General features: G+C 39.5%; 2 protein-coding genes across 2 annotated transcripts; one reads left to right on the forward strand and one right to left on the reverse strand.

Moving 5' to 3' along the window:
* Positions 1 to 3,625: 3,625 nt before the first annotated feature.
* On the forward strand, positions 3,626 to 7,336 carry LOC108900651 (cobalamin trafficking protein CblD-like). Its single transcript, XM_051066067.1, is given in 9 exon segments — positions 3,626 to 3,708; positions 4,188 to 4,233; positions 4,641 to 4,782; positions 4,987 to 5,204; positions 5,379 to 5,484; positions 5,610 to 5,728; positions 5,827 to 5,913; positions 6,547 to 6,575; positions 6,577 to 7,336. Coding segments are annotated over 8 exon segments (903 nt in total). The 5' UTR covers positions 3,626 to 3,708; positions 4,188 to 4,221; the 3' UTR covers positions 6,767 to 7,336.
* Positions 7,337 to 9,882: 2,546 nt separating this feature from the next.
* On the reverse strand, positions 9,883 to 18,058 carry LOC108900650 (ly6/PLAUR domain-containing protein 6). Its single transcript, XM_018701821.2, has 5 exons — positions 17,885 to 18,058; positions 13,680 to 13,834; positions 11,937 to 12,035; positions 11,659 to 11,789; positions 9,883 to 11,535 (listed from the first exon to the last, which is right to left on the reverse strand). Exons 2-5 carry the CDS (start codon positions 13,798 to 13,800, stop codon positions 11,365 to 11,367), a joined length of 522 nt encoding a protein of 173 aa, XP_018557337.1. The 5' UTR covers positions 13,801 to 13,834; positions 17,885 to 18,058; the 3' UTR covers positions 9,883 to 11,364.
* Between the last annotated feature and the right edge of the window lie 1,273 nt (positions 18,059 to 19,331).

A 19,331-nucleotide genomic window follows, 5' to 3' on the forward strand; every position in this document is an offset into this window, starting at 1 on the left:
GTCTCATAATACAAGTAAAGTTCAATTCACTTTCTCACATTGATCTGGCACTTTAATCAGCCTTTTTCTTTACCCTTCTCTTTAGTAAGTCTGAAACTCAGGACTACTGGGAAAACTGACTCAATGCAGACCATAAAAGGAAAGGTTTACCCAGATAGATTCACATTTCATATCTATAAATCAAGTAAAAAACAGATCACACTAACAAAAACAGTAATGAGTCTGGCACAGAGTAGATTATAGAAAAAGATCAGGGCACTTCATGCATTTCTCTTTATTCATTCTGCTGGGAAGGCATCCACTGTGGTGTTAGCAGGCAGTTGGTGGCCAGATGGTGCCGCTCCGCAGCAGCTGAGACTCTGTAGACAGTAGCACTCATCACTAATCCTTGTGGTGACCTGTCTGGTCCTTTTTAATGAATATGGATGTGGTGATGGAAATTACATTTACATTTTTTTATAGTGTTTACATCTTAATGTGAACGTTTAGCATTTTGGGAATTGATGAGAAGAACGTTATCATCTGCTGCCAGGAAAAGGTTAGCTTAGCTTAGCATAAAGACTGGAAGCCGAGGAAAACAGCTAACCTTACATTATTATAAAATATATATATATATATAATATATATATATATATATATATATATATACATATATATACATATACACACACACACACACACACACACACACATATATATATATATATATATATATATATATAAATAATGTCAAGAAGTAGTTTATACATAACCCCCCAGCAAAGCTAGGCAAGCTGTTTCCCCTTGTTTCCAGTCCTTATGGTAAGCTAAGCTAAATAGCTAGACAGATGTGAGAGTGGTATCAGTGTTCTCATCTAACTCTCAAGAAATCAAATTAATGTAGCTCCCAGCTTGCATCAAATTCTGCATGCCTAGATTTCATCTTAACGGGTGATGCCACATTTTTGCATTTAATTAATGCTCCTTCTGGAAGGTTTCAGTAGCAAGCTTGTAAGTAACCAGTTGAAGAATGCACATGTCAATGCTGTAGGGTTTAAGTGTCCAGTAATGGCAAAGAACAAAACGAGGGCAGACATGGAGGCCCGGGCCGTTGCCTAGAGGTCAAGGAGATTTACGAAGCCTTACACATGAGCAGTAGGGTTTTAAATTCAGTACAAGTGAGCAGTGAGATGGATGTGTTGGTGGGTGGGGAAACAAGCCCAAAACCTGTGACTGCGCAATCCAAATAGGTTTGTCATCCACACATGGCGAGCAGATGAGAAATAAACCTTTAATGGCTGTCAGTATGTCATTAGTTAAGGAGAGAGTATGGTTAGTGGTGTGCTGACACAGGCAGGTAGCTCAGAATGTGGAAGATGGAAATATGGTCTTTGACAGCGGATGAAATGGCAATAGAAAAGTGCTGATTCCAGACAAGATCTGGTGCGACCTGACAGCGCAGCAATAAAAAGACCTCGACTGACTCATGGCTTTGTCTGGGGGTCTCAGGGCACTTAGGAATTCCTCTCGCAAAGGCAGACATTGCTGTCCAGGGAAAAGTGCTTCACAGAAACAATTAGAGCTGATATTTTACTCTGGGTAATGTTAAATTCATGCTGATAGGATAGAGGATTCTCACTGACCACAGCCACACATTAACACAATGAAGAATACACAGTAAATCACACTCAGTTATCCATTTCCATTACTCATTTAATTGTTTACTTAACTGTGGATTAACATATTTTAAAGGAATAGTTCAGCATTTTACTTATTTGCCTTCTTGTAAAGAATTAGATGAAAAGACTGATACAACTCTTATGTATGTATGCTAAACATGAAGCTAGGGCCAGCAGACGGTTATCTTAGATTAGCATAAAGAGCAGGAGTAAGATTGAGAAATTATATTAGCACATAACTTCCTGTAAAGCCACAAATTGTTGTTTTTACACTTGTTTTTTGGGGTTTTTTTTGGATAGATTTTTAATTAATGCAATACAATTTTGACAATCACCTGATCACCTTATCATTTAAAACATTTATTGAGCAAAAATGCCAAACTTTTTCTGCTTCAATCTCTCCTAATGTATTTTCTGGCTTTCTCTGTTTTATATAAGGAATACTATAGAATATAAAGTGTTGGTCAGACAGTTGGTCGTCTTGAGTTGTAGGAATTTGTGAAATATATTTTTTTTAACAGTTGAAAAATAATTGTCAGGTTAATCAGCAATAACATAAGTGTTAGGTTCTGTTTTATTTTCAGGGGAGCTGCATAACATCTCACTGTAATACAGAGTCTTGAATTTCCACCAGGGTCTTCATTCAGCCTTTTCTTCAATTCTTTTCACCTTCGAGAGAGCCTGAGGTGAAGAATTCATTTGCCAGCTACTTTAGGATGCTGGTGCATGTTTATCTGAGTGTGGTGTGTGTGTGAGTGTACCCCACAGGGGCTCCATCTAGGGTGGATGCTGTGTTGCTATTACAAATGATCCTGTGGGAGACTTGCTGACAGCCAAGCTCTATGCAGTTCCACATGCCTCATCACCACACACACACACGCACACACACACACACACACATCATGTTGCTGCAGCTGCCCACAGTGAGTGAAGCATGTTGGTCCCAGGGTAAACTCCCACTGCATATCCTGTCAGCTCAGAGAAAGTGTCAATCAGCTTGTCCAAGTCAGCTAAAGAGATGTGTCTACGCCAGCAAAATGTACTTTACTAGCTGTCCTTGTCCTTCACCACTTCTGACAGGAAATGACACTGTTCTTGCTAGGACACTTCTTTTATTCTAGTTTTTAAACTTTATCGATCAATGGTGGGGATTTTGCTGAGCATGTGTACTGTTTCTCCACAGTCTTCCACCTGGGAACTGCCCAGTACAAACACACTCACTTTTTGATCCTAGACATTGTTTAGAGGTTAGCCAAGGTAAATCTCAGAAGAATTAAAGGAGTTCTAGGAAGTTAAGTTAAAGTGATATGAATGTACGGCCCCTGTCCTCATTGAAGCCCACCTGTTCACTGAACTTGTTTCAGTGGCACTGAGAGCATTAGGCACTGATAAATATTCATTCACTGTTGTTTTCTAGCACCTCTGTTGGCTTTTGGTGATAGTTTTAAAGTAAAAGCAAAAGCTTGCATTAACCTTATGCTTTGTTATCATTACTGGTGTATGTCCTGGTCATCTGTATTTACTTGATTCTATTGCATCCTTATTGTTTTACTACAAAAGTAGGCCTGGATAAACACCTTTTATTCATTACCTGCTTCCTATTTAATGCTGAACGCTTTTAATGAAAAGCAATAAGCCAAGAAATTGAACATGATGAAAACTTACACTACTTGTAGTCAAAGTGTGCATTCTACTTCAAGGCCACTTAATAAGGTTTACCTGGAGTCAAAGCCTTGGTCTTATTAACTGGTAATTTGCCGCCATCTTGTGGAGACATGGGTAAACACAGGCTATAATATCTGGTGAGGGACGTTTGTGCATTTCAAAGGACAAAAAGGTCTGTTGTGCTATGAATTCACATTATCTTAAATTGGCACAATTTCACATGGAGTCTGGTGAAGTGTTGAAACCTAATGAGCAGTTAAGTTACATCATTTAATCTAAAATGTGAGTTGATGTAACCATTACGCGAACTACGCAGGAGTCATTTGTCCCTCGTCACTTCCCGTCGTATGGTATGACGACAGCGCAGTTACGTGCGAGTTGACAGGTATGAACAACATGTACTATTCATTATATAAGCGCATTAACTAATTTGTATTTGTACTTACTTACTCGTAAATATTGTAAAGACGTTCGTTGTCTACGTTGTCAGGTATTTTTTGGAGAAGTCATATTAGGAAGTAAACAAATCTGTCTATAAAGGGAAAGTGTCCTATCAGCTGACCGACCATAACAGTTAGCCAACATCATGCTTACGGTAGCAGCAGTTAGCTAAACGTTTTGTTTGTGTTGAACCGTTCGTGTTTTCTGATCATTTATATATATGATGTTACTTCTGAAGTAGGTGTATGGTAGCCTCGGCCTTTGCTACCTTTGTTTCCCTGTGATCGCTACATTTAATCATTGCATCATGTCATCTATGTTAACTAATTCTAGCTAGCAAACTTAGCCGTAGTTTGTTGTTTTTATTTAAAAGGTTTGTTCGGGTGTCCTCAGTTCCACCAATTGTCGCTTTTTATCTCACAGGTTATAAACAAAACACAGAAGAAGACGGACCACAATGTCAAGCGGAGTAAGTGACATAACTTCCTGTGGTAAAGTTAGCTAACTGCACAGCTACATGTGTGAAGAGATGTTTATACCAAACTGAATGTCTTAAAGGAACTGTTAAATCACTGTCATCTGTTAAGAAAACTCATATGTTTTACATAAGCTGTGCTTGTTTACGAATAAGCAAGATGCCTTTTAAATTTGCAGATGTTTAAAGGGAGTTTGTGTGGTCTTTGTGGCTCCACAGGATTCTTAAGCCAATAGCTAAAGTCAGTTGGTGCAGTAGTAGTATAATGTAACATACAGGAGTGTGTATTTGTAGGCAGATTGTCCATTGTGGTCAGGTGTAAATAAATACTATATCTCTATCATGTTGTGGGTTTTCTTAAACGTTGCTTGCCATTAACAGATGGTCTTGTCCCTCTGTAGGTGCTGTGTGGTCGAGGCAGGTTGGTCTTATCTCAGACAGCCGGCCGCCAAGCATTAGCTGCCCTCAGAGTTGGCAGAACCAGAACCTTCTCTGCTGCAAGCTCAGATGAACCTTACATAACTGTATCACCCACAGACTCAGGTGAGTCATGTAATAAATAAATAAGTCACCACATACTGGGAAAAGTGTCCAAAGTGAATTGTTTTTTTAAACAAATGAAGAGACAGGATTGTGGATTAAACATGATGTCATGGAGTTTTCAGCAGCAAGCTGAGCTGATGTAAAACAAAACAGAAAACCTATGCCAGAAAACACACACTTATGTTCTTTTCATGTCCCCTCCAGGCCCCAGGACTGTGTGGCCTGATGAGAACATGGGACCATTCGGACCTCAGGACCAGCGCTTCCAGTTACCAGGTAATGTTGGATTTGACTGTCACCTGGAGGGCATGGCAGACCAAAAGAAGGCTCCAGTCCACAGGACGGTCCCTGACGTACTGACGGCCCCAGGCAGCACAGAGAGACACCAGTTTATACTGGCCCAGTTTGTCAGTGAATTCCAGGTAAGTTTTTAAATCATTTTCACACTTAACCTTAATGTTATCTGGGCTGTACTTAGCATTGTGGACACTGAGATCATTAGTTTACATGCATAAGAATTTTGGTCTCAGGCATAATTTTCTGAAAAATGTAAGCTGGAAATGTTTGTCTGAAGTGTGTTTTTGTGTGTTTATTAGGGAAAACTGGGTCCTATATCCATGAGAGTCCACAAAGCCGAGCAGTACTTTAATCAGACAGACACAGACTGCTCGATAAATTCCTGCCCTGAGCTGTTAAGAAAAGGTAAGAAAAGTCAGGAAAATACATCTCTCAGAGACTCTTAATAATGTGAAATTAAGAAAATTGTATCATCTGTTAGAAGCATTCAGTTGCCTTTAGTAACTAAACTTTTTCTGTGTGTGTGTCAGATCTGGAGCTGCTCTTCCCCTCAGCACCCAACACCTCCATCACAGTTGTAACGGTCACACAGAGGAGCAGTCAGCGTGAGGAGACAGCAGAGCAGGTCGGAGATCAGCTGATGCACAGAGTGAGTCCTCAAATGTTTCATTGCCAGTTTTAAAAGTCTTGAAATGTGAGCGGCATGAAGTTGAAACAGCTGCTGATTATGTTTTCTACTCACTGCAGTTTGTGAGTGGTGCTAAGGAGATGTGCTTTGCTCTGTGGACAGCAGGATACTGGGCAGACTTCATCGACCCAACAACAGGAGCAGCTGTGAGTTATACTTTACATTATGTCTAGTGCTAGTTATCTATTAATACCAGGGAATTTTAGCTCCACCATTTCAAAAATGACTTTATGGTCATGAAGCTCTCTCATCTCTGATTGTAAATCCTGCACCAGAGCATAGCATCATTACACACAGCTGCTTCACCAAACTATTTTTTCAATAATTCATTTGTATCATCATGGTGCTAATTAACTGTGCTGCTCTGCATCAGACAATGACGTCATTTCTTGGAGAAGCAGTTTCTTCTATTTGTGGAGATGTTGACATCATACGTCACCGCGACTGACTCCTCTGTTTCAGAGCAGTGAGACCAGTGATTTTGTTAATCAACATACTCCACTGTTAGTGAAACTCAACGCTTTCTGTAGGTTTTTCACATTAAAAGCTCACCATAAAAACCTGCATGATGTGTTGACTTACAATCACAGGACATCAATTAGGAAAAATCATTGATTGATTGAGTGCTAGTATGACATGACACAGCTGTACTGGTTGAGAAATCCAGAATAAACCTCTGTTTCTAATGTACAGTAAGCCAAATAAAGGTTTTGTTTTGTTTGTTTGTTTTTTACTTAGAAGGCAGCTATATGATTCTTTTCACTGTGTGTTCCCAACAGTTCTTTGCAGTCTCCAACAAGTCAAACCACACTGCAAACAGAGGAGGAGCTGAGACATTTGGGCTTTCACATTGAGGTATCGGGCTCCTGCACAGTTATCCGCCACATCCTGAGAGGAACACCTTTGTTTGTGGGGACCGTTTTCACTAATGCACCTACTCAGAGTGTGGCTATCGCTAGACTACGAGGACTTTCAAATGTACTTGATGATGAGGAATAGGCTTTTAAAATATTTTATATGGAACTAAAGCCAAACAAAAGGCCTCTATTTATGGTTTGAAGAAGCTTGGAAGCTAATGTTCATTGTGGTATATGGTACATGGTTTGTAACAGCGGAAGGTTGTACAGCGTTTGTCTCACTGTAACACACAGCAGCTAGACAGATGTCAGTATTACTAAGGACTTGACTAAAGCAGACCTCAGTGCTGTCCCTGACTGACAGGTCAGCTTATCCTGCACTACATCCAGAGAGGAACACACTCAGTGCAGTGGGAATTTTCATAATGTGATATTTGCCATGTAAGGAGTTTGTGGGAAAGGCTTTAGAGGATGGCACCATCGTGTTTTAGGATAAACATGAATATGAATGGAAACCTTTGAGATGAACTCAGGCAGCTGATCCAGATCCAGATTCAGACACTTAGATTTGTTCAGGTCAATACTTTTGTACTTGTTCTTTTTCTCCTTGAACTGGTGCACAGACTCTACAGAAATACAGATACTGTTTGAGTTGCACTACAGTTGTGTCACAACTGCTGAATGAATAAATTGACTTCTCATCATAACATTACTTCCTACTTCCTACTCCTTACTTCCTGTAGCTGTCAGTGTGTGTGCTCAATCAAATATGTCTCATTTTAATTTTAATCTCAAGGAAAAATAAATTATTATATATTATTATATTTAAAAAGTTCTGTTAAATTGAGAACTGAGTCAGATTAAATACTTGGAGATATATTTTTACACAATACATTTATTATCTTTATTTTGCACCCTTGTCATTGGTTAGGTTAAAACTAAAAACACCTAATTGCTGCATCAAATGTAAGTCAAAGCTAAATCATATACAGCATCAATGTTCCTTAATCTACAGCTACAAAATCTGTGTTGTTTACTTCCCATGTGAGCAGAGAGTGCAGAAACGTTTTTGTCACCATCTAGTGGTTGACTAGATTTACTACACACTTATTGACTCCAACTTTATAAATGTTGAGAATATGTTTTCAACCCAGCTCCCTGTTGTATCACTTAATGATGACAAAAGAGATCTTACGACCATACATATATTTTAATATTTATTTGATTTTAATTTTTAATGTGGGAGCAAACCGGAGGACCCGGAGAAAACCCACGTCAACATGGGAGAACATGCAAACTCTGCTCAGTCTTAAAAAGATTTTAATTTAATGTGGAGCAAACCGGAGACCGGAGAAAACCCACGACAGCACAGGGAGAACATATAAACTGTGCTGCCCTCACTCTTAAAAGGATGTGTTTGTTTTTACTTTAAAATGCGGCTTCAAATCGTTTTGATGCTACACTGACTTGTAATGGGGATAGTGTGGCCTTTAAAAGTTTTCTTGTCTTGTTTCCTGTTGTATTGTGAAACACCTCTCCTGCTTGCTGTTGTTTGCTCTACTTTGTTAAACAAATCTGTGTTGTAGACATCCTTTTTAGGAGTGTATTTATCTTGAGAAATTATCCAATTATTTTTCATTTTAATTCTTTTGATTGACCGATTTAAATTTCGATTTAATTTTTTTTTCAATGTTAATACAAAACAAGAAAAGACTGAGGGGAAAATAAATATTACACGAAACTTGCATGTTCTAGTTATCCTGTTATCAACAATTAGTGCAGGAGGTGAAGGGTTTCTTGAGGATTCTGGCCACTGAAGAGAACATCCTGATAATGGCGGGGCGCCTCTGACTCGTCGCAGGCGGGGGCGCCGATTCGTTTTCCATGTCGTTGACTTCACGTTTAGATGCTGATAAATTACTTTCCTTGCAGGCGGGAGAAACTCTGTTGGTTCTCTTCTTGAAAAACCTCCTCATTCTCTTCACTAAGCCTTCTGAATTCCTCTGCAGCTGCACTTTTAAAAACTTCAAAACTGCTTCCTCAAAAGCCTCATTACTGGACAACATGGCAGCCTGCAGCAGCATTGCAGATCCAAACTCCCTGCAAAGCTCCCTATAGATGAGAATGTGGATCTCTCCAACAGTCTGAGGGAGAGTGGAACTTGATTCTCTCACCATCTTCTCTCTCATACGTGTCAAAATCCCATCAAAGTCAACATTGCATATTGATGTTCTAGTTGACTCAGCAATGTGCTCCACCAGCTTCCCAAGAAACACAGCTAGAAAGGTCTTGTCTTGCTGTGGCAAAGAGGTTACTGGTTCAGCAATTGCATCATCCTGGCAGTTGTCCTCAGGCTCCTCGTCTGTGCAGCAGTCTTCAGAGACGACGGATTCAACAATCGCATCGTTCTCGCTGATGTCCTCAAGATCTTCATCTGTGTTTGCGTCTTCAAAGCTGACTGGCTCACTGATGTCATCGTCTTCACTGAAGTCCTCAAAGTACTCATCTGAAAGGCGAGCCTCTAACCTGACCCGTTCAGCAAAAGCATCCCCTTCACTGAAGCACTCGTTTGACACATCATCTGAATTATCATCTGATAAATCGCTGTGCAGATTTCCCCCTGTCTCCTATGTCAAATCGAGTTCTTATACATGCTCTCAAGATGTTAGTGACACAATGCACCATTTCCTCAGTGTGAGATTCACACCTTTGTGGCTGCACTGCAGGCTGCTCTGCATTGGGAAAAGAGTCTGGCCCTCTGATGAGATTCAGTGAGCGGTTCACCCTCTGCATCACATCTCTTGCCATCAGCTCCATCAGTTCATCAGAGTCGGGGGACCGCCCCTGTTCAACCCCTAGAACTGCGCCGAAACAGAGGTGAAGAGAGTTTCCAAGGCTGGCTTGTATGTCTTCCTCTGTCACTCTGTAATAATTCCTGTTTCTTAAAAAGCAAAAACAATTACACATTAATCAACTACTCTAACTTACAAAAAGCCACAGTCAACATATATTCATATTTCAGAAGAAAGTATATGTGAGTAAAAATGTTTGACAGCTTTTTTACTTACTTTGGAACTGAATGGCTACAGGACGCTTCACCACCGTCATCGCCATGTGTCCACACAAGGACTTGAGGTTCCGAGGACTTCTACTGTAAAGGCGCTGATCGCCTCTACAGTCTCACGACACATCCTGGTTAGTGTACGAGTAGTGTCTTCGTGGGTGTTTCCAGCTGACAACAATGTCCACTGCCTGGAATGAAACAGTAGAAATATTTAAGTAAAATAATCATTTATACCAATGTATAAATGCATGTACATTTTTAGTTGTAATTTCTGCTGTTGACTTAAAAACTTTTACTTACTCATCCGTAATGTTAGATAGAAATGAAGCGATAACTGGTTCGAGGATTGCTGATGTGAACAGCTGGACGTCTAAATCGCTGCATCTCAGGTCTCCTTCGTTATCCATGTTGATCGATGATTAATTCGTTGAAGCACAATCTGGTATTTTCTCTGACTTATTCCTCTGTGGTTATCTTGATGAATTACTGTGCACAGGTCAGTTAGTTCTGTCTTGAAGTGACTCCTGACTCATAAAGAAATAGAATGTCACTGTTGCCAGGCTGTGACATCATCAGAATGTGAGGTCACAGATACACACACACACACACACACACACACAGACAAACACACACACACACACACACACATATGTTGCTGACATATCAACATGCATTTATTTTCTGGAGGCTTATTTGTAAGTTGAGTAAAATGCATTAAGACTCAAATTTAAAGTAGTGGTACTCTGCAATAATAAATAACTGGACATTATGAACATAACTTATTTATATAAATATTATTTTCTCAGTTTAAATTAGCCAAATAAACACATTTAAGTATTCTAAGATAATATGAATAATATCAATAAATAGCTGCTACCTGTAAGTCCACATAGCCTACAGAATGTAGTCACTTTGCACCTGTTTTTAATTCTTTATGTGTGTCCCTTGGTGGTTGTTTTGCATTCATTTTGAGGTTGTTGGTCATTTTGTGCCTCTTTTCAGTTGCATGCATCTATTTTGTGTCTCTTTCTGGTCAGTATGCATCTGTTTTTAGTCCTTGTGCATCTGTTTGTGGTTGTTTTACATGTCTTTTCAGTTCGTTTTGTGACTCTTTGTAGTTACTGTGGTGGTTGTGAGTTGCTTTGTAGCACAGGCGTCTTATCAATCTTAATGCTTCTCCTTGTGGTTGAGCATCTCCTTTGTCATGTTGCATCTTTTTGAAGTTCTTTGTCATCATTTGATTGACTTTCTAGCAAGAAATGCTAGAGTTTCATTCCAGGGCCCTGGGCCTGCATGCAGTAAGATCATTCAGCCATTTATCAGTGATACTAACAAGCCATGTATTTGTTACCTTCTGCCTCTGGTAGAACCTAGACCACACACCCTTAACATATGAGTTAAATATTAATAATACCTCAAATAATACACACTGACATGTTTAAACAATAACACGGTCATTTTAATACTGTTACAGCTTAGTATAAATAAATTAATATAAAAGCTTAAACAAATTGTAACATTGTCTGACAGGGGGAAGGAAACTTAATTTGAAGGGAAAGTGGTACAGTTCTGATCTGGTCTAATCTAGCTGAACAGGAAACAGTTTCTTCACCTTTACCCAAAAAGTGTCCTTTATTCAGTTGTTTTTGATGAAGTCCCACAATTGAGTTTCCCTCTCAAACATGTCCAGCTACAAATAAACTGCTGATGATGATGTAGCTCAGCGCTGCAGGGTGAAGCCTCCTGCTGGAGCCGAGCAGAGGAGAGGTGGAGGTAAAAATGGCGCTGCTCTCATTCCTGGGCACCAGCACGTTACAGATGTTCCCCTCACAGCAGGACAGACACACCTGATGAATGATGACAGGATGCTGTGACTCATGAAGCATCTGTGGCTTCTTCATTCTCATTCTATTAAATGAGTATTAGGTCTTATTTCAGTTTTTTTGACTAACGACAGAGGCTCCACATACCTGGTAGCCATTATCAATGATATCATCACAGCCGGTAAACAGACAGTCCTCCAGAGTTGCACAACGCTTGGTCACAGACACACTGTCTCCACGGTTATCCATCATGTGGAGCGTGTAACAGTATCTAGTATCTGGAAGACACGGCACGCTTTAAATTCACTTCTGATAATCTAATATTAATATTATAAGGACTTCCTTTGTCCTGCTGTGTACAGTCTTTAGGAGGTTTGCTCAGACCTGCTGCACACATAGAAGCAGTGGAATAAAAGCAGACGAACCTTTCGGACAGTACACATCCGGCGCCCAGCGGTTACACTCATAGTTATCTGCAGCGTCTTGACACGTGAAGCACTTGAAGCCGCCAGGATGAGGTGTAGCTGTGGAGGACAGACGGACACACTCCTGTTAATGTGTGTTTGATATTCATGATTTGAGTATATTATCGCAGCCTTGTAAGCCACCTTCACTGAACTTTATTCTTTTGAACCTTGGTGCCTGGGTTTAAGTGGCCTTTCTCCATCTTGACAGGGTTCAACCTAGTAGCAGTGCAACACACCATTTTCCACATCTCCTGGGTCACGGAAAGCCCTCTATTGTAGCTGCTGTATATTTGCGAATGAGTATGAGAAGTGGTGAAACTGTGCTACGTCTCTTGTGCATGTGTACTCACATTTGTGAATGTAAGACACATGCTGTTGATAATAAGTGGACCTTAATGATAAGGTGAAAAGCATTTGGCTGCAGGGAAAAACTGAAAATGCATCTGTGTCATGTCAGGAACACCTCTCAGTTTGATGTGATTTTTTTTGCTTCACTCCTGCCATACCTGGGATCTGGAAATGTGTGTGGCTAGCGGCTCATTTTTGCCCTTGGGCCCCCTGGCAGGCACACACAGAACAGGAACTGTACACACTAGCTCATTAGTGTGATTGCGCAATCACACTATTGTTTTCTTTGCTCTTTATTAATGTGATTACTGCTTAAGCAATCATACAAAAGAAAAGGAAAAAATCTGAAGCCTGCTGGCATGATGCTACGCCTGTGTCCGTTGTTGCCCACAGTCTGGGATAATAACAAAACACTGTTTACCATTCTCATGACCCATGTTAACGGATGTTCTGACATAAAAGATTTGTTTTCCAGACAGACAGCAGACGTCAGTCTACTAAACTGCTCTGACACACTGATCAAACAAGGAGCTGTTTGGATTTCCCATTGGCAAGAATCATATCTGTACTGGGAATCGGGCCGTGTTTCAGCTGAGACAGCTATGGGTCTCAGGGTCAGCCACTTTTCAATCACAGGACAAAGCCTGTTACTCATGAAACAGACAAACACACACACACAAGTTCCCATATATTTTGTTTTATGATTGTGTTGGTGGCAGATTCGAACAAATAGGAATTTAAAGAAGGGAATCCTTGGGAATTTTGTTTACATTTACTGTAATTTCCAGACTATATGCCACTACTTTTTTCACACGCTTTGAACCTTGCGGCTTAAACAATGATGCGGCTAATTTATAGATTTTTACGGGCTAACGAGCTTCATGACGCAAAAACATTTAGACGCCTGCGGCTTATAGACAAGTGTGGCCTGTATATGTACTTTTTTTTTTTCTTTTTAAATTTAGTGGGTGTAGCTTATATTCAGGTGCACTCAATAGTCCGGAAATTACAGTAGATAGGATAGCAATGAATGAATAGATGAATGGATGGATTTAAGGATGAGTTCCTGAAACTAGTACGATTTTAAAACTGTATTTTTTTTTGTGTCTCTCAGAAGGGACACAAAACTTCATGTTGTATTTACTATTGTTCACTAATCTTCAATTACATCTTAAATACCTGAACTATTAGCAATCAGTGGAACTTTTCACTGACATGAAACCAAATTGCAGGTCAATCCATCTAAGTACCACATGTTTCAGTCTGGACTGACACTGTCATCCATTGAAACAAAAGCCTCACAGTTATAATGTTTTTACAGTCATAACACACATTATGCAAACACGCTCCTACTTGAGGGATGCAGCAGGATGATGTCCTTCATGGTGAAGTCCCGTGACTGGACGGTTTTTAGCCAGTTGGCGATGTTCGTCATCAGCAGGAGCCATGTCACTGTTGGCCAGCCCTCCATCATTGGCCTCAGTTATCTTCATGCACTTAGTGGAACACTGAAGGAGTGAGAGGGGGAAGGGGACGTCATCATGTGATAATTTGAGCAAAATGTCAAAAAACAAACAAACATAGGATTCATTCAGTTGCATTTATTGAAATTGCAAAAATATATATCTGCTGTATCTTGTGACAAATTCTGCTCTAGAGCTTTCTCATTCTTTATCTGCACTTTAATGAAGATATGTTAAATAAAGTTAAAGAAAAGTACAAGAAAATGCCATTAAACCACAGTTGCAGTGAATAGAACATCAAAACAAGAGGCTTGTTTTGGGATGCTAAAGCCATTTAATAGAAGGAATCAGTTTATAAAAGTGATCAGCTGTGTGTGCTACTCATGCTGTGAGTATGCTTCATTATTTAAACGTCAAAAGGAACCCTACAGGTCAACACTAAGCTTTAACTCTTAACATCCATCCCTGGATTTGAATAACTGCACGACAAGGGCCTGGAAGACATCTATTATAACTATTAACCTTGTCACTTCTAACATAAACATGAGCTATGTTTCTAGCCCTATGGGAGTTCAGCCTTTAGTCCCTGCTTGCCAAATGTTTTTTTTTTTTTTCTGTCATGCAGTGGGTCATCCATTAGCTAAGCCAAGTCAGCATGTGCACTGTGTTTCATTGTGACACCATCAAAGACAGCAACAGCAGGTCTGCTTAGGGAGGAAATATCCCCCATTTCAAAAAAAGACTCCTATTCTGTTGTGTGACAGGTGACAGATGTAAAATTGTAATCAAATTAAAAACACAGATTTTAGTGCACGGTTTGACTATTATTTCCATTCTTATTGACAGCTTCTGTTAGAAATGTAATATTATCATAATCTTAATGTGCTTTGTAATCGAAAACTATCTTCATTCTACAGTAATTCCTTAGATGATCCCAAATGGTCCAGTTTGTCTCATCTGTTGTAGTTACTTTGTTAATAGAATATGTCTTGAGGTTATTTTCCTTGACGACGTCTACATGTACTCCGTTGAGCTTTCTGTCACAGTCCAGGAAGGAGACTCTCTAGCAAATGCTCTTGCTGGATTCACTGAGATGTCAGTCAGTGAATTAAATACCAGATGACCTGGTTTTGCCATCAGTGGAGTTGTCTAAGATCAGCTCTGAGTTCAGATGCCTTTGACTCTATTTTATGCATTTTATCCCCAGGCGCTGTGCAGCCTGTGTGGTTGTAAATGCTTGTTTTCTTTGCATTATGCATGCCCCAGTAAAAGTGATCCATGTCTTTGCTGCAGTATCCATACTGTACTACACTCTACTGTACATTCAGCAACAAGAGCAGAGCATATCCTTCTCCTTTGTATCAAAGACACTGATGTATACATTTATTTTAATAAAATAAGTAACAGAAGTGAATGCAATCAACCTATACCTATAGTACTCTGAAGAAATTTACCTTGATTACTGCTATTGTCTGTATGAATGCACACACATTTACTGTATTAATTCATTCAGTCTGGAACTTGGGGCACGGTGTATGCTCACTGGAAGCTAAAATAAGTTGTTATTTGTGCGTTCTAACTATTTTAATGTTGTTTTTTTTTTTACTTTTGCATTAAAATAATTAAAGCTTCCTCTTTAGATTTACATGTCTTTGGTCCATCGGAAAAACACAAATAAAAAGGAGCGCAAATTTGTGACCCCGTTAGCTTACATGTTGTGTTTCACCACCATTAGTTGTACTATTTCAAACCTAGCCAACACTGATCTAGCTTGCGCTACAAAAGTTGAGTTGAGTTTTGGAGGGCAGACTTAATTAAATGATACAGTGTTATTTAGAAGGATTCAGAGAAGTCTTTCAGTCCAGGGGCTTTCATTCATTAGGCTCCTCAGAGCATTAGTGCTACTGTATAGCTCATAATGATATGCTGTGCCCTGAAAGGAAAACTTGAGATTAGCTCTCCAACTTTGAGCTGTCTGATAGATGCCCGGCCTTGCCTGGAGTAAAATCTAGTTTGAGTCTGAGAGGAGGGGGCGTTAGGTACAATAGCCCCCTGTTACAACTGGAGAGGGATGGAGATGGAGGGGGGTTTATATCACTCAGGGTTCAATCAGCACCGACCAACTCCTTCGGGTCCCAGTTAAAAGGCCACGCAGGGCTGAAAGAATCTGAAGGAGTGCAGGTCTTAAATCTTTCTGTCTCCCATGACAACAGGGGGTAAAGTTTGCAGATTGTGAGTGTACGAGTTGATGAGTGGGGCTGAGATTTGCAGCTTCTCAGTCACAATGATATTATTAGTGAAGACACATCCACTGTATTATGTAAAATTACCAAAAGTAAAGAAAAAAAAAAGTTGTTTTTACTGTAATTTCAGGCCTGGTGCCATTTTGTCATGTGTTCTCTTTTCTAGAAAATACCTTTAAAAACACTAAGAATTTGATTTCAAATACTCTGGCTCATGACCTTGCTTGTGACCTTTTCATACCTGAGATAAGTTGAGTTTATCTGCTGAATCCCCTGCTATAAATCAGTCATCAGAAGTTCAGAGGTTGAGTTATACCGCTTAAAATATATTTTACACAGTGCTGAATGAACATAACTCAAGTCAATGCCATTTGCTTCTCACCTTCTGTCTGCAGGCAGTGCTGTGCTGCCTTCAAGTGTTGTCAGAGATATCAGGTATTTATGACCAAAAAACACACAGGAACAAGGTTTTAAGTGCAACTGTGACTAGTATGTGATGGTTATGCTTTTGCAGTAGTGTTTAAATATCCTGTGTCATTCTTATCTATTCATTCGAACTAGAATGCATCACATACAGTATGAAGCTAAAATTGAATGTTCAGAATTACTAGAATAATCATGAAGTGATTAGTGGTAAAGCAATGAACACTCACAAACAGTAGTAAATTAACATGTCAAATGTGAACAGTTTAATTGTTCAGATGAAGTATAACAGCTCCATGTTTGTCATGCGTGTCTAAAAAATACTCTGTGGAGATTTAGGCCACCGGGGTTGCCTTTGAAGTTCAGCCGATATCCAGCAGCTCAGTTCTATTGACCGGACACATATGGCAGAGGCTTGACTTCTGTTTTCATTTCTATACTGAGGTCAGACATAAAGACTGCACCTAAAGAGTCACAGCAAATGGTGTTGATGAATTCTCGTATCTTTTGTAAGCTGTTGGTCTAAACATTCATGTACTGTGTGTCATGTCTGAAACATTTAACCAGACCTGTGGTTATTTAAGTGTTAACTAGCTGAGCTCAGACCCCCACCCACCGTACACACACTGCTCTGCTCTCCAGGCATCTGCACTCTGAGTCAATACATGACTGTAAGACTTTATTACTGAGCTGTGCATCTTATAAAATGCATGACGTCTTGAAAACATTGTTTAACATCATTATGACAACTTTAAACCAGCTGCTGAGCTCATTGTGCAGCAGAATGGATCCTAACAGTGTATCACTGTATATTACATTAACAGATGTTGTTATCCAGTGATTTTCAGCAGGAAAATTGTTGTTGTAGCAGGTGGAAGTTAAACTACTACATGCTTAATGTACCAGTGAGGACTTAAATGAATAATAATACATCATATTCTATAAACTGCAAATTATTTTGTGTAAAGCTTGAATTGTAAAAGTACTTAGTTACATTCTATCACAGCCAGCATGAGTGATACAAGTCTTCATTGACATCACAATCACATCTATGCACATATGTAATGCATATACTTATAAACGTGTGTAGATCTTACAGGCTACATTTAATTACATGTGATTAAACTCAAACTGCGCTTTAAATCTCAGCTACTACGTCTATTAATAGAAGTCACCCAGCGCTGTAAACGCGTGCTGCAATATCACATTTCCCAAACAGGTATGACACATCTAACTTCACTAATATGAATGCAATTTCAACTCACGTTCAAAACTGTAACTGACGCTCATGCATTAAATCCTACTTTATTCTTTAATTAGCGCTGTTATGGGTTAATTACACGCATGCGCGACGTGTAAAGAGGAGTTAAAACGGACTTTAACGTGAACATTCAAACACAGCTCCACTGTATTTTCTCGTGTAACTTACCGGGCTGTGTTTCCTCGATGAGCCCGCAGGAGAGTTACATCCTCAGTGTTCAGTGCTGTGCTGCTGCTCAGGAAAGCTGAGATGGAGGAGGGTGCTGCAGCGTCACAGTGATGTCACTACCATCAGAGACATGATAATTACATCGGTTTAAACATCTGGTGACATTTTCTACACATGTGGATCCAGTTAATAAGTACATTTTTAATGAACTAAGATTATCATTATAATAAAATGTTGGAATATAAGTAGGTACATTTATTCAAGCTCTGTCATGCTGGCTTATATTTACTGCATTTCAGAAGTAATTATACATTTGATTTTTACATTTATCTAAATGTTATTTGCAGATTCAAATTTTACACAGAAAACATATAATCAGTGTATAAACTCTGATTATTCCAGTACTGATTATAGTAGTATTCTAAACAATGTATAGACAGCACTTCTTCTTGCATCAGTAATGCATCTGTATAAAATATAACATTATATAACACTGAACATTATACTACTCACAGGGACCATGTTTTCTGCCTGATGAATAGTTTCAGGTTTTATACTTGAAGTACATGTTGAGTGAACTGTTCAATTCATGTTCATCTGCTAAAAATTCAAATCAGATTCTTTAAAACAACATTTTTTTTGTGCGCTGTATGCATCCCAAACATGTCTAAACACATGAACCTAATTAAGGCTATAGATCACAGATGTATAAAATGAATGCTCAGGGCTTTCTTTAGGATCAAAAGAGATCAAAGCAAATCGTCTCCTTACTATAGATCTAATTAGCATTCACATTATTTCTTTAGGCAAATTAGAAGCAGACCTTGCACATCTTTACATACCGTACAGCTGCTTGCTCACATTCCTTGAGTAAAATACATGGTATGTTACCTGTGTGGACAGACTCAGTCTCATCAGTGACAGGCAGCAGCCCTCTGACCCCGTCTGGATACGGGATCCCTGACAGGCAAGCCAAAGATGGTGGCCCTTCAGACCCCTGTCAAACAGAAGAATTTCAGTAGCGTATGCAGACAGATGTGCTACAATATGTGGACAGATGGCCTGTCCATCAGAAACATGCATACTGCTCAAATGACAAGTTTTCAAGTATGTGCTGAATCCCAATAGAATGTGTTACCAGGGAATTTGTTGCCTATTTTCATTGTTTTACAGATGTTTCCTTTGTAAGTAATGGGGGTAGGGGAAGTGAAAGAGGCCATGATAAACATGTATTTGAGTTTTGGGGTGTTGGTTGGACAAAACAAGCAATCTGAAGATGCCATCTTGGGCTGTGGAGAATTGTAATGGGATTTTCATTATTTTTTGACACTTTATAATAAGTTGCATCCCTAGCTGGATTCACTGTATAGAAGGGTTGAAGTTGGTGATGATTTTTCTGATGCCCAAGCCAGATTGAGAGGGGGTGGGGGGTCCCTAAAAACCCAGG

This window comes from Lates calcarifer, linkage group LG7_2 (genome assembly GCF_001640805.2).
Source record: "Lates calcarifer isolate ASB-BC8 linkage group LG7_2, TLL_Latcal_v3, whole genome shotgun sequence".
Taxonomy (NCBI): Eukaryota; Metazoa; Chordata; class Actinopteri; family Centropomidae; genus Lates; species Lates calcarifer.